Source organism: Xenopus laevis, chromosome 1L, assembly GCF_017654675.1.
Source record: "Xenopus laevis strain J_2021 chromosome 1L, Xenopus_laevis_v10.1, whole genome shotgun sequence".
Classification (NCBI taxonomy): domain Eukaryota; kingdom Metazoa; phylum Chordata; class Amphibia; order Anura; family Pipidae; genus Xenopus; species Xenopus laevis.
The window spans coordinates 140144313-140169893 of NC_054371.1; the positions used below are offsets into that span (position 1 = coordinate 140144313).

Here is a 25581-nt window from a genome sequence, read left to right on the forward strand (position 1 = left end):
TGTTCTGCAGAATAGTGGTGTACAGCCTTTGCTGGTGCTTAAAGTGAAACTTCCCTTGTGCCCAACATCTGTGTCAATAATTTATCATCAGTATAAATGTTGGTTAATATTAAAGCCTTTTAGTTGAAGTAACTCAGATGCTAGAAAACATTTCTTTAAGGCTGAACCCTTCTTGTATAAAAAGCGGTGCAGAATGTGTTTAATGTGAGTGAAAATGTTTGTTTATTTTGCTTTTTCAATATTTTTATACTGTTAACCATTATATCTTAAATTGTACAAACCTGCTCCATATTCTGCACTTTTGACACCTATGTACATGCTAATAAGATTGTGTAACAGTAAAACCCTAATTTAGTGTGTATATTTAAAAAAAAAAAAAAAAAACTCAAATACATTATACAGTTTTTTTTTTATCACTCAAAAGTTTTTTATTTTACTTCCAGTTCACATAATAAAAAAAACATACTCTCACAATTGTACAATATCTCCTTCGCAGATGTTGAAACATTATGTCTAAATGCAATACGACTCAAATGTGGCATACAATCGTATAATTACATCATTACAGATACTTATATAGTGCACCTAATTGTAATATCATCTGCAAGTTTTTTTGAGGTAATATAGTGTAATACTTTGAGACATTCATGTTACTACTGTCCATCAGACATCTGGTATAAAACAAACCAATTTGTCTTGAATGATCAATGTCAACTTGTTAGACCACACATTGCACTGTACAAAAGATTGAAGTACAGAGGTAATAAGAAATTGAATTTGATCTTTAGACCCGGTACCAAAATGATCAAGTTTGTTAAAGGGGACACTGTTGGCATGCGCCTGGCTGGTGGAAATGACGTTGGTATATTTATTGCCGGAGTGCAGGAGGGCAGTGCTGCTGAACAGCAGGGACTTCAAGAAGGAGATCAGCTGCTTAAGGTGAGAGAGACTCTAGTGGATTACATATTAAAATATAATAAAATATACGTTCTGTGTACATAGTGAGATATGTTCATATATTTTACTCTCTATCATAATAATAGAAGATAAACCACACTATTAAATGGTTTGTGTCTTCTAACAACTAACAGATTTTCCATTTTGTTTAAACTTTTATTTCACCCAAGGCAACTAGCTGAACTGAGCAGGCCTTGATTTCAATTTTGTGAACTCCTAGTTCACCTCACTGCCCACTCGCCAATGCAGCCTGCTTGCAACCTTTTCCCCCTGCCATGATGCTTGGGTTAAAAACAAGGGATCTTGACTGTTTGAATCTTCCATCCAGTTGTTGTCCTTACTTGTTTATTACTAGCACCCACAGTGCACCCATGAGTAGGGTTGCCACCTTTTTCAGAAAAAAACACCGGCCTTCCTATTTATTTATCTTTTTTTTAATAACATTGGGATCAACCATAATTTATACTGGCCAGGCCGGTAAAATACTGGCCAGGTGGCAACCCTACCCATGAGCCACCAGAGTATGAGCTGAAGAAAGAGCTGTTGACCCTTTCACTTCCACATATTCCAGAGCCCCATCCACCCATCTTACTAGAAGGGCCATTGTCAGATAAAACCTTCAGTTTTGACAGGTTGCCAACCAATAGAATTGCATGGTGGTCGTTGAAACTGTTCAACCCTACCCCCCACTAAGTCATGAATATCCAGAGTTCTGTATATTGTATACTAGCAGTATTCTAAATTGTTAATAGAAGTCAAGGATTTAAGTGCTATCATATTAACGTTTAAATCTTTTTTTTTTTACATATCATTACCCAAGGTAAATACTCAGGACTTCAGAGGCATAGCTAGAGAGGAGGCAGTTCTCTACCTGTTGGAAGTCCCTAAAGGAGAAGAAGTTACCATTCTAAGTCAGAGCAGAAATGATGGTAATTACACTAAGTCTTTGGAATTGAGGGTTGTATCAAACAGTACATATGCCTGTCCTTACATTCATAAGGGCTCCCTTTCTTTGTCATTGTGTTTGGAATTCTGTTCATTCCCTAATTATTTTATGGGTTTTTAAAAATAATGTCATCTCCTATCTCCTGAAACCAAGGGCGCTGCCATGAGCCAACTTAGGAAACATTTCTCAGTTGGTAGTGCCTCACAAGTTACCAGGGTGGCCTATTGCACTAATCATGTGACACCACCTTGACACTATAGGAAGACAAAATAGCTAAGCACAGAGGGTGGGCAGCATCAGGATGGCTGCCTAAGAATCAACCCTGCCCAGAGCACTAGAGCAGTGTCTAATGTACTTTTTGTGCATTTAGGGTAGTGGCAACCGGTATGTTTGAATCATGTTACTACTGGAAATTGCCTTCCCCTTCATTTTCCAGTGGTTACTTAATTCGAATGTTTTACTAGCAGCGAATTACACTGACACCAATGGAAAGGTATTTTCTGACATTCACCATACCATGTACTCTGACATTTCGCTTTAATATTTCACCCGTTAATATCTGTAGGCCTACATGCAATATTATTCACTTGATCAATGTATGAAATCACTTTGCTGTATAGGTATGGTACTATGTATTCTTACATATAAAAGAAATGTTTTTCATTGCAGACTATTACACAATGAACAAGCTGAGTTGTAAAGAAATGAATGCTGGCAACCTTTGTTTAATTAGCTGAGCAACATAGAATGGGCTGACTAGGGTTTGTTTCTTTTATCCAGTGTACAAAAACATACTTGCCTGTGGCCGGGGAGACTCATTCTTTATAAGGACACATTTTGAATATGAGAAAGAAGCTCCACAGTTTTTGTCGTTTACAAGAGCCGAGATTTTCCGAGTAGTTGATACACTCTATGATGGGAAACTTGGCAACTGGCTGTCTGTGAGGATTGCCAATGAGCTGGAAAAGGGCCTTATTCCAAGTAAAAGCAGGTATTGTCTTGGTTTTGTCTGATATTTTGCTTTTCCAGGGAACATATACATCCGTGTTCTTCAGAAACCTGATAAGTAGAGCTATTATTGTCTTTTCTTACACTTAAAAAAAAATGATGTCTTGCATACTACTACTTTATTGCATGTTTTTGTTTATCGTAGCAATCCCACTCCTATACAATGAAATTGAAAGAGGCATTCCACTCTGAAAGTTCCTTGCAGAACTGCAGGGCTGATTCTGCTATGAGTGTGACAACTTTAATAGTGGTGGCAAAATGCGGAAATTCTACTTGCACAAGTGATCCTGGTACTCCCCCCCAACACACAACCTGGTTTATTTGCCTGAGACGTGCAGGGGACAGAGTAAAAACAACTTCAGGTGCCAGCAGACCATGATGTAACCCTGCTGAACTGTTTGTAGTACATGGGGGTTACCAATGCAGATATAGTTTCATGTTTCACATCATGCTACTATTCAAGAGCTTCTATTGCTGTTGCAGTACCATGACCTTATATTACTAGCTGATTTAAAAAAATATCCAGAGCCTAAATCCCAACAGGAAAATTATAATACATTCCCTTCTCTCTATATTTCACTGGAATCTTGCAGAAGAAATGTTAAGAGTATAGTCGTCCTTTATATGAGAACACCTGGAGCATGACATGTTTTACTGTAACTAAAGCTCACTTGAAACTAGAAAGCCAAGAGAGAGGAAAGGGGAATGGATGAATCTCAGTTGTGCAAGTACAGCGAGAAATAACTAAGCATTTGTCCCTATTAATTCAATCTGCACTCTTGCTTGCAAGAACATAAAGACTAGTTTGAAAGATAGATGGCAAGGGTGTAATCACACTCTCAGGGGCATATTTAGCAAGGGTCGAATTTCGAATTGAAAAAACTAAAAAAATATAAAGATTAGTGTTTTTTTTACCTTAGATATCATGATTAAATTACTAGTTTAGTTCACACTAATGGCTCTTGTGCGCCTCACATGCTGTTATAGTCTATGGATAGACAGTACTGACCTTTTCAATTGGAATTACACCATAATTTTAGGATTCTTTCTAATGTTTTATACTGAGGTGTGTAATAAAATTGGAAATGGCTTGCATCTTTCAGAGCAGATCAGTTGGCCAGTGTTCAGCTTGCTCAAAGAGGGGCCACTGGAGACAGAGCGGATTTCTGGAAAAATCGGGGCCAAAGATCCGGAGCTAAAAAGAATGCAAGGAAGAGCCGTGATGACCTCACTAGCGTTTCTATAGTTAGCACTAAGTTTCCAGCTTATGAAAGAGTGCTGCTTCGAGAAGGTATGAAGGGTATTGTAGTGGTACAGAGAAGTTTGTCTATTGTGCTTTCTTATGCAGAAATCAGCATTAGCCCCATCCCATATACCTTTTTATGGTCCATGTCCTTTTTTAGCCTTCCATCACTATTATACAAATCTGGTTATTGCTGGGAATGTACTGTTGTTTAGCCAGTTCTGAATGTTAAACAGCAGCCTGCTGTGGATGATGGGAGTTTTGTTTGCCAAAGACCTGTTATTTGATACAAATCTTTAATGATGTCAATTATTTTGTGCACTTTGGGATATACATATGAAGGCTTCTTCATATACTGTATCTTTTAATTTGTTTCTTTGGCTATAATTACCTATCAATTTTAGCAAATAAACTTTTGCAGAAATCCATTTTAAGACAAATATATGGTTGCGGTTTAACAGTTAAAGGAGTAATATTATACATTATTGTACTATAATACACAGTATATATATATATATATATATATATATATATATATATATATATATATATATATATAAAGGCTTATCTTAACATTAACTATTCTTGTAGATTATTCAGTGACACATATGGGTACAGGGAACATCATATGTATTTATTCAAATGAATCTAGAGATACAATGACTTTCCATTTATAACACTTAAGAACACTACCTCTCATCATGGGAAGTGCATCGATTTATTCTTCATAATCATAGCCACATGCTAACCAATATTTTATAAAGTTTAGGTTTTTTTCCACAGAAGTATATACAGTATTCCTTAGTACATGTGTACACCCCCCTGCCAAGCAAATTTGTCCAGGTTAACTCTGGTGCAGTCATGTCTTTTATTTACTGTTCTGTTCTCTGTGACTGTAGAACTTATTTTATATTCTCTATTTCAGCTGGCTTTAAAAGACCTGTTGTGGTATTCGGCCCTATTGCTGATGTAGCAATGGAAAAACTGGCAAGTGACATGCCAAGCCTATATCAAATTGCCAGTAAGTGTTGTTTTATTGCTAAGTCTGTATTTCACCTTCTCACTGAGCCTGCAAGGTCATGTAAATCATTATTTTATCCTTTGCAGAGACTGAGCCCAAAGATGCTGGCTCTGACAAATCTTCTGGCGTTGTGCGGTTGAATACAGTGAGAATGATAATTGAGCAGGTACTTTTTAAAACTTTATTTAAATAAGGCTTTGTAATGAAGAAGGTGATTGAATAAAATGATTTATTTTGAATGATCCAAGTTTAGACTTCAGAAACTGTGATAGCATGGCTAGGGATTTACAAGGACAGCATTGTGCTGCACCTGGGTGCCCGAAAAAAGGGAGTAAGAAATAAATCCCCAGCTAATAATTTTTAGTTGGATTCACATACTGACACATTCATTCTGAATTGTGTTCTTTGTACTTTAGACCAATTAAGATCTCTGTCCCAGCACAATGGCCAATCAGAATCATATCTGAGGCAAATTGCTGTTTGCTTTTCTAGACATCCCTAGAAGACTAGCCTAAAAGGCAGGTATAGTAAGATATGAGTTGGAACACTTATTAGGACTTGTAGAACAGCATTTTTGAGAAATAGATGCTAAATCCAGCTTTAGAGGATGGGAGGCAAGGCATTTTAATGCAATGTAATAACCACGTATGAATGAGAGTGGAAGTGAACATACACGCTCAACATGCTCACTTTCAGGCTTTAGAAAGCAGGAAATGTAAAAATCCGTTTTACGTATGGTCTTTTTGAATCCCTCTGATATACATTGCTTTTCTTTTTATAAGGATAAACATGCATTGCTGGATGTGACTCCCAAAGCCGTTGATCTCCTGAACTACACACAGTGGTTCCCCATAGTTGTGTTATTTAACCCAGACAGTAAGCAAGGAGTCAAAACCATGAGACAAAGGCTGTGTCCCACATCAAACAAAAGTTCCAAAAAACTGTACGACCAGGCAATTAAACTCAAGAAGACATGCCCTCATCTTATTACAGGTGCGACACACACATTTTTCAAACAGTTGTACGTGTAATTGGTAGATTACAGAGTCTTTTGACATAAAATTAGCTGCTACCTGCTTATTCTTGTTGCCTGCCCTTTTCTGTTTAATAAGCTAGTTCTATATTTAGGTGGCCAAAATTACATTATAATGTTATAAATATAAAGTTGTTTAGTAATGTTAACACCATGAAGCAAATTTAGGGATTAGCCAGAACCTGTGCAGAGCAGCCCATGCATTCGCTGGATGCACCCTAGTGATGTTAACAATTGAGTGTCTGCACAGGATTCCTGGCCAATCGGTTCTTATTTGTACGGTAATATGCTTCTGTATCTGTTTGGGGGCACACAATCTTGCACCATTTATCTCCTTCTGTGTTTTTAATGTTCACAATTTTGTAAAAAGTTATAATTGTTTTCTTTCTGCAGCCACTATCAATCTAAGCTCAGCCAATGACAGCTGGTATGGCAGCATAAAAGATGCGATCAAGGAACAGCAGACCCAAGCAGTCTGGGTATCTGAAGGAAAGGTACTGATTATCTATTGTCTTCAGTCTAAAACAAACTGACATGAGTATGAGCAATGGCACATGGGTCAATAGAGATTTTTTTAAAATTGTCATTGACAAGGAGACAGAAACAGTAGTTTTACAGAGATGGGCTACAGTGTGGATTCACTTGCTTGCCAGGCAACTGTTACTTGGAAAAGTGTCATTTTGAGATTCCAAGCAACAATAACTTGACATGCGAGTGCACCTACACTTGTTTTAGAAGCAAATGGAGGATGATTTTGAGTATTTTGTCCTACCCCCAAATAGCCCAGTGTGACACTGCATAAAAAGAGGCACATTCTTACACTGTGATCAGTTATGCTGCAAGGTGACTCTGTAAGTCACTATTACTTTCAGTGCTTTATACAACATTAATAGCTTGGGTAGGAAGTGTAGCGTTGAAAGCTCCACACTGTCGTGTTGCTTATTAGTTTGTGTTTTCTCCGTTGGTAAATGTTACACGGTAACCACTTTGAAATAAAAAATAAATCGCTATAAAAGTGATACCATTATTGTCTAACTAACGTAATCAAAGCAAACTTGCAAAATGTTTTAGTTCCTTTTTCAAGCCCATTACAATGATGCTGTGGTGTTCTCTGATATACAGTTAGGTCTATAAATATTTGGACAGACCACTTTTGTTTTCTAATTTTTGGTTCTGTACATTACCACAATGAAATTTAAATGAAACAACTCTGATGCAGTTGAACTGCAGACTTTCAGCTTTAATCCAGTGGTTTGAACAAAAAGATTGCATAAAAATTAGGAACTAATTTAGTGGTGTGAAATAGAAGGAATTGTATCTGATCAACTAGTCCAGTGTCTACACATGTTTGTAGTTCTGACTTGGTGCAGACAGTTCTTAATCTACATAATTAGCCATAAATCCAAGGCCCAGCTTCAGTCCTTTCTCCAGAGAGTTTTCATTGATTTTTATTCCCATACTTTTTTCCATTTTCTGTTTTAAAATTTCCCTTAGGGCAGAGACACACGCTGCTATTTTGGGAGATTAGTCGCCCAGCAGCAAATCACTTCTTCTTCAGGCAACTAATCTCCCCGAACTGCCTTCCCGCCAGCTAGAATGTAAATTGCTGGTGAGATGGCACTTGGGTCGCTTCAACTTTCCGAAGTTCCCTCGTGACTTCGAGCAACTTCAGAAAACGAAGAGTTCCAGGTGCCATCCCACCGGCGATTTACATTCTAGCCGGCAAGAAGACAGTTCAGGAAGAATAGTCTGGCGAAGAAGAAGCGATTTGTCGCTGGGCGACTACCTCCCGAAAAACAGTGTGTCTCTGCCCTTAAGAACCAAGATTCTTTAATCATTTAGTGGTGAGGGCTGTTGAAATGGGTATCCTCATCGGGTAAAGTGACTTTGTAGTAAAAGACTCTTACTGTATAAAGCATGGTAAAAAAAGATCTTGTATGATTTTGTTAAAATCTGCTTTATTCTTCACTGTATTATCACATGCAGTAAGCATAGAGCATAGGGTCCCTTAAAACATTTGCTAGAAATGTAAATAGCCTTATAACCTTCCAGCATCACATATGAATAATCACTTTTGTGTTTCAAACCCCAGTAATTGCCTAAAGGTATCCAGTTGTATGAAAGCCAGTCTGAAGGAAGTGAAGTGTTTGGGGAAGGCAGTAGAGAAGTGTTAGCACAGGCAGTATTTGGTGTATTTCTAAGCATTAGAATCTGCACAAACATATTTATTTTCCTTACATCAGCATCACAATGCAGTGTAACGGCATAGCGCTGTGCTGTAAGTAAGCTTTCTTTCTGTTATTCCCTTAGAGAGCAGCCAACACATTTGGGGTATCGCCTTTAATGGGGGAAAAAAGAAAATAGGGTGTAGGGTTCAGGGGGACTTTGCATGTTACTACCCATAATACCAAGTTATCTACCCTCTGTAAGTGTCTTGTGTGTACATGTTCACAGACCACTGCCTGATTTGGTGTTCCTTCCTGCATCACCACCTTTTCTCATTTTTCCGTTCATTTTCATAGGGGTAAATAGCTGTTGCATAATGAAAACTTTTTAAAAATTCTGCTGTGCAGTACTTGGGAAAAACAGAATAGTTTTTAATCAGCTAGAATTAAATGTAAACCACATAGCTAACCTAGACATTTTTTTTAAGTCATTGGAAAAGCAGAACTGGAAGGTGAGGGGACCCATCATTCATATACATTGTAAATGTTGTGTTACATCCAATCATTCTGATTGTATTTATGGTTTTTCAGGCTGAAGGAGCAGATGAGGATGATGACCGCATGTCATACCTGACCGCAATGGGAGCGGACTACCTGAGCTGTGACAGTCGCTTAGTCAGTGACTTTGAGGACACGGATGGTGAGGGTGGCGCATACACTGACAATGAGCTAGATGAGCTTGTTGATGATCCACCGCCTGTGTCTGCCATTAGCCGTTCATCAGAACCTGTGCTCCAAGAAGAGGTATCAATAAGTTCTAAGAACAGATATTTCTTTCAATATGCAGCAGTATTACTTGAACTTAAAAGGGTTGTTCATCTTTGAGTTGACTTTTAGTATGACGTACAGTGATATTTTGAGACAAGTTGCAATTGGCTTTCACTTCTTAATATTTGTTGTTTTTGAATAATTTAGCTTTTTATTCAGCAGCGCTGCAGTTTGCAATTTCAGCAATCTGGGTGCTAGGGTCCAAATTACCTTAGCAACCATGCATTGATTTGAATAAGAGATTGGAATATGAATAGGAGAGGGCCTGAATAGAAAGAGAAGCAATAAAAAGTAGCAATAACAATACATTTGTACCTTTAGAGAGCATTTTTTTTAGATGGGGTCAGTTGACCCCCATTTGAAAGCTGGAAAGAGTCAGAAGAAAGAGGCAGATAATTAAAAAATCTATAAAAAAAAAATAATGAAGACCAATTAAAAAGTTAACTTAAAGGTGAACCACCCCTTTAACTTACAGGCATCTTAGAAATTGTTCCAACAAATTATAACCTGTGACTTTTAAAGGGCCAATAATGACAAAATGATTCATCTAGTACACGTTTTATTTCTAGTTTCGCTGCAGTGTATTTCCTTTTGGTTTTTATATCTGCAAATATCTTTTAACTAAGTTATAATTAAGATAATACATATTAATAATGTGGGTCAATTAAGACAATAAATATTATTGATGTAGGTCAAAAATCATTGTCAAATTAAACAGAACGTATTTTTGAATAAAGGTTTTATTTACAAATAACTTGCAAAAGTGCAGCTAAATTGCATATAGGGCAAATCTAATTTCTGCTTTCACTGGCCTTTTTACGGATTCTTCAATAAATACACTCGGTGTAAAGCAAAAAACCAACCATATTAATAAAAAATAATAATTCTAAACAGCTGTGCAATATAGATTTGTAAATATATTTACAGTTGAAAGCAGTGTGTGTCCTTTGCTGTTTTCTGACTCAGTGGTTAAACCACATCTATTAAGACTGCCTGGCATTTAGAAGGAGGTGTATTTTCAGGATGGAAATCTTCATGCTTCCAATTACCATTTTGTTCGGCGTAATCTCAGAAGAAACCATGTTATGGGAATGGAGATATTTCCTTGATTTTCTGTGCTGTGTTTATGCACAGCTCTGTTGGTTGCACCATAGCAAAAACAGCAGGTAGCTCAGAAGCAGCATGTAAAGAAAAGAAAAATGAAAATTTCAGTTGGAACTTAAGCTGGCCATGAACACAAAGATACCATTGTACAAAATGGAGGTTTGTACGGTTTTCAGATAGTGTGTGTAGTGTCTTGACATTTTTCGTACCATGGCGAATTGGTCGTTCAGTGCATCGGACAGGTTAAAAGATTTATATTGGCTAACGATCTCTGCATGTGTTGCCTATCTGACAATATCAATGGGAGATTGTCACTACTATTTGTCAGACATAACTTTCATATGATTGCTGCCTATCAATTAAAGGGCTGAGCATCATGTGATTTGTTCTCTTTACTACTTTATATTAATCTGAATGGTTCATCGCTGGTTGGAAGATTGGCACGAACGATCCTCATCTATGGGCAGCTTTACTTACAAAGGTCTGAAGCAATGTAAAATAGCGGCGGCAAATCTGGCGTACGCATGGCATAACATAACAAACACCTTGATAAATTTGCCATTTATTTTACGCAGCTTTTTACACAGTTTTTCTGGTGAATTTAGTTTTATGCAGTATAATAAATAAGCCCCTTTACGTATATTTTTATTTATACTTTTGCCATGGTGACACGTTTTTAAATCTAATTTGTCATAAATAACAGCCTGTTGCTAAACCTGTGCCAGAGCCACGAGGACAGATGAAAAAAGCTGGAAGCAGAGAAATGCTAAGGGATCCCAGTCCACCTCCCACATTCAAGCCAGAACCACCAAAGGTATGCTATTTTCTGTTTGTTCTGCTTAGTGCATTAAACTGAATTATTAATCCATATTTTACTTGCTAAACTGTGCTGGGTTGCAAATCTAATGCCTTTGGACATACCAGATTATTTTGAATATCAGGAACAAGTCTAATAAATGCAGGTTAATGGACTGCACTGATTGCAGTCTAATTGCATTTTATTTAAATTCATTAAAAAATTCTCAGATGTTTCACATGCAGCCAGATTCAATGAAATGAGAATGTATTCAATGGGTTATCATGTATTGTGTGAATTATAGGCCCAGCACTGGATGTAGAACATATGTTTTTCTCATTGAATTGAATGTGACCATTGATCTAGTAACTTAAGCACTCGCTTCTTACTCTATTTTAATTGCTGGATCCTTTTCTTAGAGCAGAGCTGTCCAACTTCTGTGGTATTGATGGTTTGCATTTTTCAAGCCTGTGTGGTGGAGGGCCGATAATGGAAGCCAAGGATGACCACTCCTTGTTTTTAAACCGCACCCACTTTAAACCACATCCATGTTACCACAAGATCTTTTAAGTCCATATCCAAATTAATGGTGGTAGCACACCAAAAAAACCTCTAAGGGGCTACTAACAAACCCCCAGAACAAACCATACCATGCTCACATTCCACAGGCAGCATAGGGCAGGCAGAGTATGGCACACACAAGTAGCATAGAGAAGGCAAAGTATGGCACACACAGGGAGCATTGGGCAGGCAGAGTATGGCGCACACACAAGGAGGATAGGGTATGCAGAGTATGGCACACACAAGTAACATAGGGCAGGCAGAATATGGCACACAGGGAGCATAGGACAGACAGAGTATGGCACACACAGGGAGCATAGGCTAGGCAGAGTATGGCACACACAAGTAGCATATGTCAGGCAGAGTATGGCACAGACAAGTAGCATATGTCAGGCAGAGTATGGCACACACACAAGGAGCATAGTCTAGGCAGGGTATGGCACACACAGGGAGCCCTCCGGCAGTTTGTATGATTGTGAACAATGTGGGCACTTTCAGTCTGGGTCTGAGATGTAAACAGTACAGGGCTTTAGGGTTGTGAACAACAGAGTTGTCACAGGTGTGTACAATGCAGGTGAGATTAAAGTGTGAAGCTAACTGTCTGAATTTGAGGTGTAAACAATGCAGGGGCCTGTTAATCTCAGCACTGATCTTTTTTAAAGTTTACACAAGGTAAGCAGAAATAGCAGGCAGTCTTTCAAGTGGGAGGCCACACAAGGGGTGGCTGCTCCTCTCCAGTTTGCAAGTTGCTACATATATTAAAACCTCTGCTTCTGTGCTGGTGTTCTGGTCTGTGATAAGTACATTTCTGCAGAGGAGTAGAAATGTATTTTCCATTTTTACAAATATGTATTCCTTTTTTAGGTAAAGGCACAAAGCAAAGAGGATATCTATGATTTGCCACGATCCACTGAGGCAAAGCGAATCAGCAGTGAGATCTCAGGAGGTTCTGCCAAGGCAATTCCTCCACCAACTGCAGCTAAGCCTGTTTTTGCAGGAAAGCCAATTTTGAAGGCACCAGTTGTGGTTAACCCTTCTCCAGTTGCGGTTAACCCTTCTCCAGAAGAAGTAAGCGCCATTAAGGAAGGAGCTGATGTTCCAAAATCTGTTTTAGGAAAGGTCAAAATATTTGAAAAAATGGACTTCAGTGCAAGAACACAAAGGCTACAAGAACTGCAAGAGGCTCAAAATGCAAGGGTAAGAAAGACTATTAACATCTCTTAAAGGAGAAGGAAAGTCGTTTAGCACTTGGGGGTGCCTAACATTTGGCACCCCCAAGTGCTAAACGGCTTTCCTTCTCTTTTGAGCAATTCTATGATTTTAGGGGTCTCCTAGAGTATTTGAAATCTATGGATGTTAATTGCCTCTATGTCTTTTTTATCAACAAATTAGAAAAAGCTTGACCAAAGTTATTCATAATATGTCAAAAAGATAGTAGCGTGCAACAGCTTCTTTTTCAAACTTTATGTATATGTGTGTGTGTATATATGTATATATATATATATATATATATATATATATATATATATATATATATATGTATATATGTATATATATATATATATATATATATATATATATATATATATATATATATATATATATATATATATATATATATATATACACATTCAAAGTCCTAACGCACACCATCCATGAGAGACTCCAATGATTAGTGACATACCTGGGTGCTACGCTGAAAATAGCTGCATTATCCAATTTCCACTGACAAAAGGTGCACACCAGGATTTTTCAGTTTAAAACTCCATATTTATTAAATAGATTTAAAACAGGAACCGGCCAAAAAAAAGACCGAAACGTTGGCCGGTTCCTGTTTTAAATCTATTTAATAAATATGGAGTTTTAAACTGAAAAATCCTGGTGTGCACCTTTTGTCAGTGGAAATTATATATATAGATATAGATATAGATATAGATATAGATAGATAGAGATAGATATAGATATATAGTAATAGAATGCTGATGCACACCAGGATTTTTCTTTTAAAATTTACTTTCTTTATTTAATCGACGTTTCGGTCCGCGTCTGGGACCTTTATCAGGTCTTGATAAAGGTCCCAGACGTGGACCGAAACGTCGATTAAATAAAGAAAGTAAATTTTAAAAGAAAAATCCTGGTGTGCATCAGCATTCTATTACTATACAAGCCGTCCTGTCTTGCACCCAGGTGAAAGGTTTTTTCGAAGTGTGTGCTCAAGCCTTCATATATCTATCTATCTATCTATCTATCTATCTATCTATCTATCTATCTATCTCTGTGTATACACAATAGACTACCCCTACCATAGAAAGTCCAATCACCAAACTGTCCATATGAAGGTGTGCCTTACTTAGCACTGCCACTTATAGGTGAAAACACAAAAAGCAATAAATGTAAAAATGTAAAACATAATGTTAAAATATATTGTAATAGTCAAGTTGCTTAGACTAAAATCATGTAATTTAAAAAATGACCAAGAAATAATAAATAAGTGCAATGTTCATTTAAGATACAATGTTAAATGTTTAAATGCAGAAAGTTTCCCTTTGACAACGGTCACCTCCTTTACTAAGGCTGAAAACTGTATTTATGCCCATAAAATGAAAAGTGGGCTTGCAATGATCTTTTTCTATATAGTGACTATATAGGGCAAACTCTGTTTAGCCTTTTTCAAAAGCAGCTCTCAGTGCAGACATGTGGTTTCCCATGTGTTCCATGATAGTGATTTGGGTTTTACCCACCTATTTTAAATCACAAGGACAGATTATTACATAAATTGTGTGGTGATAATGGTTCCACCTCTACAGCAATAATCTAATGGATGTTTTAGCATAACAATTCTGGGCATTAAGGTATGTTTTAAGATTTATGCCCGCTTATTACCCCATATAGGTTTTTTGGTCTGGTAGATTGCTGTCTGGCCAGATGTTTGTTTATTAACCTCACATTTAATAGTAGAAGATCCTGTGTTATGCTGAGAAGTGATTATAACACATTTACATTCCACTTTCTGTCTATTTGGGCAGTATTTCTTGCTCTATTTAATGCATGCTCTAAGGTATGATATTTATAACCCTTTCCACGGTATAATTGTACAACTCTTAAACACCTCACTATTCATATTATTGCAAATTATTAAGAATAAAACACACAGAGGGCACATAGGGAACAGGGTGCGTGAAAGCTAATGTAATGTAGAATTCTGTCCATTGATTTATGGAAGCGTCTGTAGCTCAAACTGCCCTCTTCCAAAAATTGTACTTCGTTGCCACCCTCAGAAAATGAAAGGAGTATCCAGCCCATTAAGATCTATCACCATCTCATTTAGAGAATGGTGAATGCCTTGCCAAATTATAAATGGAATATGTTGCCTGTGTACCAATAATACATTCAAATATATGGATGTTCGAAAGATACTTGGGTAATAAAAATATTTACTTGGGTATATATTTTTTCTTGTAGACTGATATAACAATTTGCACAAACAGCATAACTGTCCCCTCTTTTTGCTTATAATAATATAATATAAATAATTATATTTTAAAGTAAATTCCAATAACTCGCACATCGGGTCTTTAGGGGGCTGTCATGACATGTGGATAGATCAAGGTATCAAGTATTGATCTAACTACCTCTACCTCTACACCATTAGCATGCAAAACTGTTGTGTCCAAGCTATTAACAACAAGGGGCCGATTCACTAAATTCGAGTGAAGGATTCGAAGTAAAAAAAACTTCGAATTTCGAAGTATTTTTTGGGCTACTTCGACCGTCGAATGGGCTACTTCGATCTTCGACTACGACTTCGAATCGAAGGATTCGAACTAAAAATCGTTCGGCTATTCGACCATTCGATAGTCGAAGTACTGTCTCTTTAAAAAAAACTTTGACCCCCTACTTCGGCAGCTAAAAGCTACCGAAGTCAATGTTAGCCTATGGGGAAGGTCCCCATAGGCTTTCCTAAGTTTTTTTGATCGAAGGATATTCCTTCGATCGTTGGATTAAAATCCTTAGAATCGAACGATTCGAAGTATTTAATCGTTCGATCGAAGGAATAATCCTTCGATCATACGATCGCAGTATTTGCGCTAAATCCTTCGACTTCGATATTCGAAGTCGAAGGATTTTAATTCCTAGTCGAATATCGAGGGTTAATTAACCCTCGATATTCGACCCTTAGTGAATCAGCCCCCAAGTGTGTATATATAATGTGAAGAAAGCACAGGGCTTGATATGTGTGAGTTTCTTTTTGTGGCAATTAATTGCCCCAGAGTGAAGACCTTTTGTGAAATAACCTTACAAGTTTATTTCGGACCAGGAAGTATATAGTATGGAGGCAAAGAGAAACTACACAACGAGGTTTCAAATATTGTAGGTGTGACCGTTTTTGTGGATGGTACTATACACAGAAGTAAGTATTTAACATACTGGCATATAAAGGAAGACATGGAAAAGAGAAAAGGTAATGGGTTTCCATTACATTGTTGATCGGAGGCGGACAGTAGTTATGGCATGACATGAGTTTATACTATATTGATTGTGCCATGACCAACAAATACAACATTGACTGTATTCACTTTTATTCTTATTTAGCTGGAGCTCGCCCAGAAACTTCCTGATATTTATGCTGTGCCAGTAAAGTCACAGAAAAATGAACAGACTCGGCCGCAGCAAACAAGGTAACACTTCCTTCTTTTTGGCGGTAATATGTATAAATTGCACATACAGTGCTGGTGCATAAATAGCAGTAATTTGTATTGCAGTTGTAGGTAATGTGGCATATATCTTTTCTTTTTAATTCAAAAAAATATATATTTAGTATTTCTGAATATAGAACCAAAATGTTCTACAGCCAACTGGCTGTAAAATATATAAAAAAAAAAAAAAAAATTAGTATGATGGTTCTAGTCCATTTATGGCACCATTATACTCCAGTGCAATTATGTGATGTCATCAGAAGTTATTTCTATCTAATAGCTTTTTGCTGATGTATGGTCTACCTATTAGATGCTTTACTCCCTGTGTAGAGGCAGATGTAGGTGTTGTAGTAACTAGAGAAAATACCTTTTTAGATCACTTGTGTCTCTTGGCGTTGTCATCTTTTTTGGAGTGAAGTCTAGCTTACCACTGAATTCTATGTCTGTCAACACACCGTCTTTTTTTCCCTTTTTTTCATCTATAACTCCACTCCTTTTTTTTAATTTTTTTTTAACAATAATGTTTGGCCATTGGATTCAAGTCAAAGTGAGTTCATGATGTCGTTATCATCTAATGGTGCTATTAGAATAATATTATATAGACACTTAATTAGGGTAAGGTCACACCTGGAGATTCGGGGAGATTTAATCTCCAGGTGTGACCTTACCCTTAAACTTGCCTTATCGTATGGCTTCAGAATCCTCCATATTGCTTCACAAGAGGTTAATGCTTCAAACCCAATGTATACCAATACCAGTGTGGGGTGCCACCAAAACATTTAATATATTTTCATAGGTACATTATAAATGGAACTGACATTATCATTAAAAGTAATTGTTCTTTGAAAGTTGTATCTGTCTATCCATTTCTATACAGGGTATAGATGCGATGCTTGGCTAATTAAAAACCTGGAGGAGAACTGACTTATGCAACATTATTTCAGGAGTTACAACCAACAGCACAGAAAATGGAAAGGGACAGATACGCCTTTAATAAGAGCAAGATTGCAGGGATGTGCCAAAGGATTACTAGTTTTAATAGATATTAGGTATATTCAGTAGTTTGTGTGGTACTTATTGGCAAGCCACCTGAGGGTTTAAAGGGGTTGTTCACCTTTGAGTTAACATTTAGTATGATGTAGAGAGTGATATTCGGAGACAATTTGCAATTGGTTTTCATTTTTTATTATTTGTGGTTTTTGAGATATGTTGCTTTTTATAAAGCAGCTCTCCACTTTGCAGTTTCCGCAATCTGGTTGCTAGGATCCACTTTATACTAGCAACCATGCATTGATTTAAATAAGAGACTGGAATCTGAATAGGTGAGGGCCTGGATATAAAGTTGAATAATAACAAGGAGATATATAACAATAAAGTGAAATGCCTTACAGAGCATTTGCTTTTTTTAGATGGGGTCAATGAAAGCTGGAAAGAATCAGAAGAAGAAGAAGGCAAATAATTTAAAAACTTAAGGAAATAAACAATGAAAACCAATTGAAAAGTTTCTAAACATACTAAAAGTTGTATGAAAGGTGAACCGCCCCTTTAAGTGGGTAAGCCATCGCCAATTACTGCGACCATTATATGTTTGACAGATGGCTAGACATGATAGCTTTATGTATAATATCCATATAGGTAATAGTTAAGGAAATAGGGTGAGATGAATTCAATCTGAGACACGGTGCAGGACTGAACCCTAAATACTGTACTGTTATAGTTCTTGTCTGGTGGAGTCCTAGGAAATAAACCTTCTATGTTTATTAAACTATGAGCAAAATGTTAACAATAAACTGTCACTTTGAGTTTAGAAACAAATATATGACTTGACGGTGGCCAACTCCCTTTCTGCTGTGTGTGAGCATCGCAGGCTGAAGTGGCTTAGATAAATGGAGCAGATGCATAAACATGGAAAAATACGCAGTGGATAATACGCTCCATGTGCACATATATCGACTTATGAGTGTCAGACTAACAGAGGAAATGACTTGATTTAGGTCAAACAACACTAGTCCACACTGCATGTAATAAATAAAATAATTCAGATTTTTACATTGGGAGGATTGTGGTGATCAGTTGTAGAGTAAGAAAAAAAAAACATGATTGCTCATATTTTGAATTTAATCTTTGTTTAGTTCTCGGCCACCAGAGCCCCAAAAACCCCCTTCCAGAACCTACCAAGATAACAGAGCAAGCTATGGCAGCGACGAAGAGGAAGAAGAGTATCGGCGCCAGCTGGCTGACCAATCAAAGCGCGGCTATTATTCCCAGCCTTCAAAATACAGAGATACAGAGCTGTGAAACTCCTGCAGAGACTACATTTTGGACTTAACTGCAGAGATGATTAAGAGAACGGACTACTTATATGTGGGCTGATACTGTAAAGTCTTATAGACTGTATATATATATCAGGAAGTCACATGTAACTTATGGTACAGGTAGTATGCATCTCAGTTTTTTTGACACATTGGAGATATGTGGAAATGTTTTCCTTATACAGACACTGGAGTTATTCCTTATACTGAACTGGAAATATTCATCCTACAGAGGCAGGCTTTTGTGAGTTTGTATCCATCTGCTCATTTGTTTGATGCTGGGGAAATATAATCAACTATCCCCATACAAACTGCTGATGGATTTGGAGGTCGGTAATGTGGATGTGGTAACTCATGGATCTGACATTCCAAAACATGTTTTTGTAAGTGCCTTGCTACAATAATGTCTTATATCAAGGATGCCATGCATGTGGCCATAAAACTTTTGTGGAGTATAGCTACTGTTGAGGATGCTGGGAACTGTAGTTAACAACAGCTGAGAGAGCTTCCAGTTTGACATCCCTAAGGTAGACATTTCTTGCACTATAACAAAAACCTAAAACAATGTTGAATGGGTAATCCTTTGTTTTGCTGTGTATCTAAGTAATACATGATGAACTGCTTTAAAAATGAATTGGTTATTAAAGCTTTCTTGTCAGATCTGGCTGTTACAAAGACAAGATTCTAAATGCTTTACCATTCTATATAAAATACTGTTCCTATGGACATAAACAACTGATAATAAAATCATATTTTTCTCCCTTTGTTGGGATATTTCTGTTGCAACCAATCGACAGACCATATTTACTGGTTTGCTGTGTGAAAGCTATGGGTTACTAGACCTTTAGCATATTTTGTACCTTTGAAGTCTAAATATAGGCATGATTTATTATCAAAAAAACAACCAATCACAAACCTGCAAAAAAAAAACCATACAAAGTGTAATCTCAATAAAATACTATAGGTGTGGTTGCACAGTGTATTTTTATGGGATTAGTTAGTGTGTAGCATCATTGTAATTACTAACAATGTACCAAATATATCCAGTCCATCTTGTCCTCCGCATTAGAGCAGGCAGACATGCCGAAATCTGCAGTCCAAAGAGGGCCAAATAAGTCAATCATGCTGGGCTTACAAATATTGTTCTGACTACCAGCATATTGGACCTGACTCTCACTGGACTGCAAAAAAAAAAGTATTAGTTTTGTAGTATCAGAAGGGAGGGGGGGTTGTTGGGCTATTTGGAAAACCCCATACAGCACATTTTTTCATTGTTAGTGATGCATATCATGGATAGTAATGTGAGTTGTGACAGTATTATTTTGCAGTTGCACCGTTTCCAAACATAAAAAACAGTGAAGGGGTGGACAAACAATGTCTTTTTGAGCAGGGACTCTTATATAAATTCAAGTACATGGGTTTCAGCACATCTTTCAGCTTTTCCTAGGGCCCAAATCTGACTCAAATATAACTCTTAACCAGAACTTACTACATCAGATAGGTTGCAACTGGGATCCCAAGTCAGCCCCTGGCCCCAGATTGTGCACACAAGCCTGTTCATGGATCAGTGCAGGGCAGACTAGCACAAAACTTGAAAGTGCAGTCAATGGTATGCTTCTATTTTCTATTGTGTGACTTTAAACGGGCTACAGTAGACAAAGAACCTGTAAAACAAAAAAAAACAAAAAAAACAAGCACGTGAGTTGTAAACTTACAAATAAGTCACAAAGGGGCATAAATCCATTCACAAAACAAAGGGCTTCATAAGCCTGGGGATCAAGAGCATAAGAAAAACTTCCAGTTGTGGTTGAATGCTCGGTATTAAGCTCACTACCAAATGAACCGACTTTGTAGTGGTTAAAAAATAGCAAGAGGAAGCAGAATCTGATAACCGTATCAGTTAGGAGCACAAAACATTGTTTCATCATTTATTGACTATGCATTATGTGTATCAAAGTGCAGCAGAAAATGTTGGGAACTGTTCAGTTGTTTCAAGACTGTTTCGGGGTTTATAAGGCAGAGCATTTTAGACATCCATGGAGCTAGAATGAAGTAGGGATCAGATATTTAGATGGTACATTGCCTAGCTGCCCCATTTTTATAATGGTGTAGAGCAGCACAAACTATAAATACACTTGAGTTCCAATAATCCATAGTTATCAAACGTGTAGCCTATATTTATCATATACCTAATGCACAACCTGTCTCTCCTTCAATTGTTAAATGGCAAAACTGGAAATAAGGTCCTACCACATGCTGAAAGGCACAAGAAGTGTGTTTGCATGTGCATTAAATGTAAAAGTCGCTCAGAACAAGTGAACCTCGGGCAAGCAATTGCTCTGTTACTGTATATATGTAAGTGTAAAATGTTATCAAAATATTACATTTTTATTGATGGTTGTTAGTATTATATCATATATTTATAAAGCACCAATGTATGCCACAACGCTGTACAATGGTTAAAGGTGTTGTTCACCTTTGAGATAACTTTTAGTAGAGCGATATTTGCAAAATTGTTTTTATTTTTTATTATTCAAGGTTTTTGAGTTATTTAACTTTTTATTCAGAAGCTCTTCAGTTTACAACTGGTAACTAGGGTCCAAATTCCCCTAGCAACCATGCATTGATATGAATAAGAGACTGGAATATGAATAGTAGAGGTCTGAATAGAGTCGGATCAGTAATAAAAAGTAACCATAACAATACATTTTTAGCTTTACAGAGCATTTGTTTTTTAGAAGAGTCAGCGACGCCCATTTGAAAGCTGCAAAGAGTCAGACGAAAAAGGCAAATAACTATAAAAATATAAAAAATAAATAATGAAAACCAATTGAAAAGTTTCTTAGAATTGGCCGTTCTGTACCAATAAAAGTTACCTTAAAGGTGAACTGCCCCTTTAAGTGTTCTAGAGTAGTGCTGTCCCACTTGTGGCCTGTGACCCCCCTTCCCTTGTGTGGCCCCCACATGAAAGACTGCCTGCTGGTCATGCTTACCTTGTGTAAACTTTAAAAGTTAACTGGCCCCTGCATTGTTTACACCTCAATTTCAGACTGTGAGCTCCTGCATTGTTCACAACTGTAGCACCTCTATTATTCACACCCCACACACAATGGCCCACATTATTCACACCTCACACAAATTGTTGGAGGGGCACCAGCATTGTGTCACTGTATGTAGCACAGTATGAACTGCTCATCTAAGGTTGAACAGTTAACACAATTCTTTATGCAAGTATGAAACTTAACATTCCCCTTTTTAACGTTTCCCTTTGAAGGATTCTTTGCTCGTTATGAGTGGAGATATGTTGGTAATAATTATGTGAAGTATAATATGAAAAACTTTAAAATATATTTACTGTATAATGCACACCGTGATAACAGTGGTCATATCTCCCTTATTGGTTTTAAACATTTAGTGATAGAATGTTATGGGGCACAAACAAAGAAAAATAACACGTAAAGTGCACTCAGACTTTGCTGTCTGTTGATAGGTCTTGTGCCAAGCATACTTTTTGCCTATTGTTTTAATTAGGAAAAATCTAAATTTTTTACAATTTTTTGTGCTAAACAGGACAAACAGGGAAATTGAATCTACTCCATGTTTAGTCATTGCAAGATATAAAATTGGCCGTCAGATCTTCTCCCTACCCAGAAGCCAGTGCGGCTCTATGATTGGCAACCATTTGGCTTTGAACTGGACAAAACTTTCTGCCCAGCTTTCAATATTCTGAAAATGGGTCAGAAGTCAACATAATCACATCCGAGTGATGTAATAACCCCACCCCCAACATTCACCCACAGTATCATCAGTTCTCCCTCTCTGCCCTGTTTTAACCCGCAGCAAAGATGGCACACCTATGAAGCAAAAAAAAAAATATTAAAGAACCAACACCACCTAATAACTACTTTTTATCCATTTAAATGGAACACATTTTTACCCTTTATTACTAGTAAAAACGCTTTGTTTGCTTCAGAGGCTTGGATATAGTTCATATATTAAGAAAAACCTGCTGTGTAGCCATAAAAAAGAAGGAAAGTCATTTGAGTGGTGCCAATTTTTTAGGCATCCAAAAGCTTTTTACCCAACACAGTATAGTATTTCTTGGAAGCTTACTGTACCACACACATACCCAGCTTAAATCAGCACAAGGAATACTTTGGACCCAGGGCCAGATTCACATAGCATGCGCCACAAGGCCTGCTGCTGTTCATCACCCCCATCCCCTCCCCTTCCTTTGTGCACATGAGCAAATTTTCAGCATTGGGTCCAGAGTACTGGGTATTGGTGCACAGGAAATTTTAAAAACTATTTCATCTCCTGCAAATCCCCAGTGCTTTTGAACCAATGCGGGTGTGGTTGGGTAGGACGCCGCCCCCCGTAAAAATCTGCCGCCCTAGGCCCAGGCCTATGTGGCCTTTCCACAAATCCGGGGCTGTTTGGACCAGTGAAAACATGGTGGTCCCGTGATCTGTATGAAAGTACCCCAGGCTAATTTGTTTTTAAAGAATGGCATGTTGGGCCTAAGATAAAAGGTTAGTGATTGTAGTCACTGGTGGGTGCCTAAAAAATGCCTATCCCTAGTGATTTAACATTAATTAGGGAGATAAAAAAATTGCATATGTAAATCACAGTTTTCTACAAAACTATCAAATGAAACCCCTTTTCCTGGGGACCAGGGTAAAATCACATTGGTGGCCCCCTGCAACCAACCCTCAAGCAGGGGAACTTAAAGTGGCAGCATATACTGTAAATAGGGTTGGTGCTGAGCATACAGTATTTTTTTGAAAAGGTAGCTACTATGTGTTTGGGTCTTGATGATAAAAAGATTACCAGTATTCCCTTTGTTGCAACTTTTTTGTTAGCAGGATTCCATTCTGCGTGAGGATTATCTGTGCACTGGTAATCTACAAGAACCAAACATGAAGTCACTTCTAAAGAATTAGCAAAAGCCTTAGAATTTTTGTGATTTGTTGGACAAGGAGTTATACATCCCCTTTATATTTAAATAGGCAATAAAGGGAGTAACTCTTATACCTCCTAAATGTGTGCTCATTGCTGGGACATCACAAGAAACCTTTGTTTCAAGAGGAAGTTAAAGTTATAAAAAAAAAAGAAACTGTTTAGGTCTTTCAGTTGAAACATCCCCAATATATAGCAGATGAAAAGCCTGACTGTGCTCCCCCTGTCCTGGTGGGCAAATGTCCTTTTTTGCCTGTTTATTAAAATAATGCTGCCTTTCTCATTTGTACTATAAAGGTAGAATCATTTCTTTTCATTTTCCTTTTTTCTGCCTTTATGTCTTTTGCAATGAAGCAGACGAACAGGCTGCAGCCGAGCATTGTATTTGTAAGAACAAGTAGATGCTTTCCCAGGATTAGAGACAACAGTGACGTCATTCCAGGCTTGTGCTGGCGAGAAAGTGATGATTTGCCTTCACATCCAAGTTTGGTTATTAAAGTGATAGTCTTCTGGCATGTTTCTCTCTAATTCCTCAACAAAGCTAGCTGAAGGAACGTGTCTCTCTGTCTCCTGCCAAGTGCTCTGGCAAATGGTGCCCAATTTAGAAAATGAATACTGACAGACAGCATTTCACATAGACTCAAAAATGGAAATTGGCGGTGAATGGGGGCTATACCAGTTTAATGCATACGTTGGAATGTACTGTATAAATAAAAATGACCAAGTTAAATTTTGAAATCACTAATTGTGATCAATTCCTTATATATTTATATAGAGCCAGCAATGTAAGCAGCACTTTACAATGAATGATTGAATGAAATGTTGAAGTACCATGCATAATAATTATGAAACATTGAAATAAAAGGGTTTTTTTTATGATTAAAAATGGCCACAAGATTTTATTTCTACTTTTAGGGCTTCTCTAAAAATATATCACATAAAACAACCCTCGTGGAAAACACTTTTTCATATAAATAAAGCCTTTTTTAAAGGAAATATATTTTTCTAATAGCTTGCATCATTGCACTCTCGCCCATCTTCCTGTCAGGTGGCCAGTGAGGATCATAAAGCACAAAGCATCACAAAATGGTGGCCTGCAGTATAAGATGTAAAAGAGCAATATTTACTATATCTACTGTATCTGTCAGTTTGTTAAGACTCTTTCATTACTTATATAAATTATATTTAAATTAACAGTTGGTTACATTTTGCTTTAGAACAATATAGTTCTCCATAAAGGGGTTGTCCAACTTTAAGTTAACTTTTAGTATGTTATAGAATGAATAAGCTAATTTTCAGTTGATTTTTTATATTTTTGGAATTATTTGCCTTTTTCTTTTTAGTATGTTATAGAATGACTAAGCAATTTTTCAGTTAATTTTTTATAGTTTTGGAATTATTTGCCCTTTTCTTTCCAACTTTTAAATGAGTGCCACTGGCCCGATCTAAAAACAAATGATCTGTAAGGCTACACATTTATAGTCATTACTACTTTTTATTACTTATCTTTTTATCCAGAACCTCTCCTATTCAGATTCCAGTCTCTTATTCAAATCAATACATGGTTGTCAGGGTAATTTGCCGAAATTGCAAACTGGAGAGCTGCTGAATAAAAAACGAAATAACTCAAAAACCACAAATAATAAAAAAAGAAAACCAGTTGCAAGTTGTCTCAGAATATGACTCTCTACATCATACTAAAATTTCATTTTAAGGTGAACAATCCCTTTAAGTAATATAAAGCAATAATCTTACAATTCAACTTTGACATAGTTATAGCAGAGAGTCTCCTTTTCCAGAAAGCTGAAGTGTCCTCGTTCAAGCAACCTGAAATACAATGAAATCAAACCTGATATCCATATGACTGTATGTACATGGAATAAGTAACTTATTCTCCTATGATTAAAAGTGTTACTTCTGCTCATTGTTATAACTAAGGTTTTGCTGAGAG

General features: G+C 37.1%; 1 protein-coding gene across 4 annotated transcripts in view; it reads left to right on the top strand.

Annotated features, from left to right (window-relative positions):
* The window catches only part of LOC108714442 (tight junction protein ZO-2), a 70692-nt gene extending 51257 nt beyond the window's left edge, over positions 1 to 19435 (top strand). For all 4 annotated transcript variants that reach the window (XM_018258701.2, XM_041564184.1, XM_018258680.2 and 1 more), the window contains 13 exons: positions 789 to 939; positions 1778 to 1886; positions 2684 to 2894; positions 4015 to 4202; positions 5080 to 5175; positions 5262 to 5341; positions 5958 to 6168; positions 6602 to 6702; positions 8965 to 9177; positions 11009 to 11119; positions 12527 to 12859; positions 16256 to 16341; positions 18492 to 19435. In XM_018258701.2, coding sequence (XP_018114190.1) covers positions 789 to 939; positions 1778 to 1886; positions 2684 to 2894; positions 4015 to 4202; positions 5080 to 5175; positions 5262 to 5341; positions 5958 to 6168; positions 6602 to 6702; positions 8965 to 9177; positions 11009 to 11119; positions 12527 to 12859; positions 16256 to 16341; positions 18492 to 18657 — 2056 coding nt within the window. In that variant the 3' untranslated portion in view covers positions 18658 to 19435. The remainder of the gene's footprint in view (positions 1 to 788; positions 940 to 1777; positions 1887 to 2683; positions 2895 to 4014; positions 4203 to 5079; positions 5176 to 5261; positions 5342 to 5957; positions 6169 to 6601; positions 6703 to 8964; positions 9178 to 11008; positions 11120 to 12526; positions 12860 to 16255; positions 16342 to 18491) is intronic.
* Positions 19436 to 25581: the final 6146 nt, after the last annotated feature.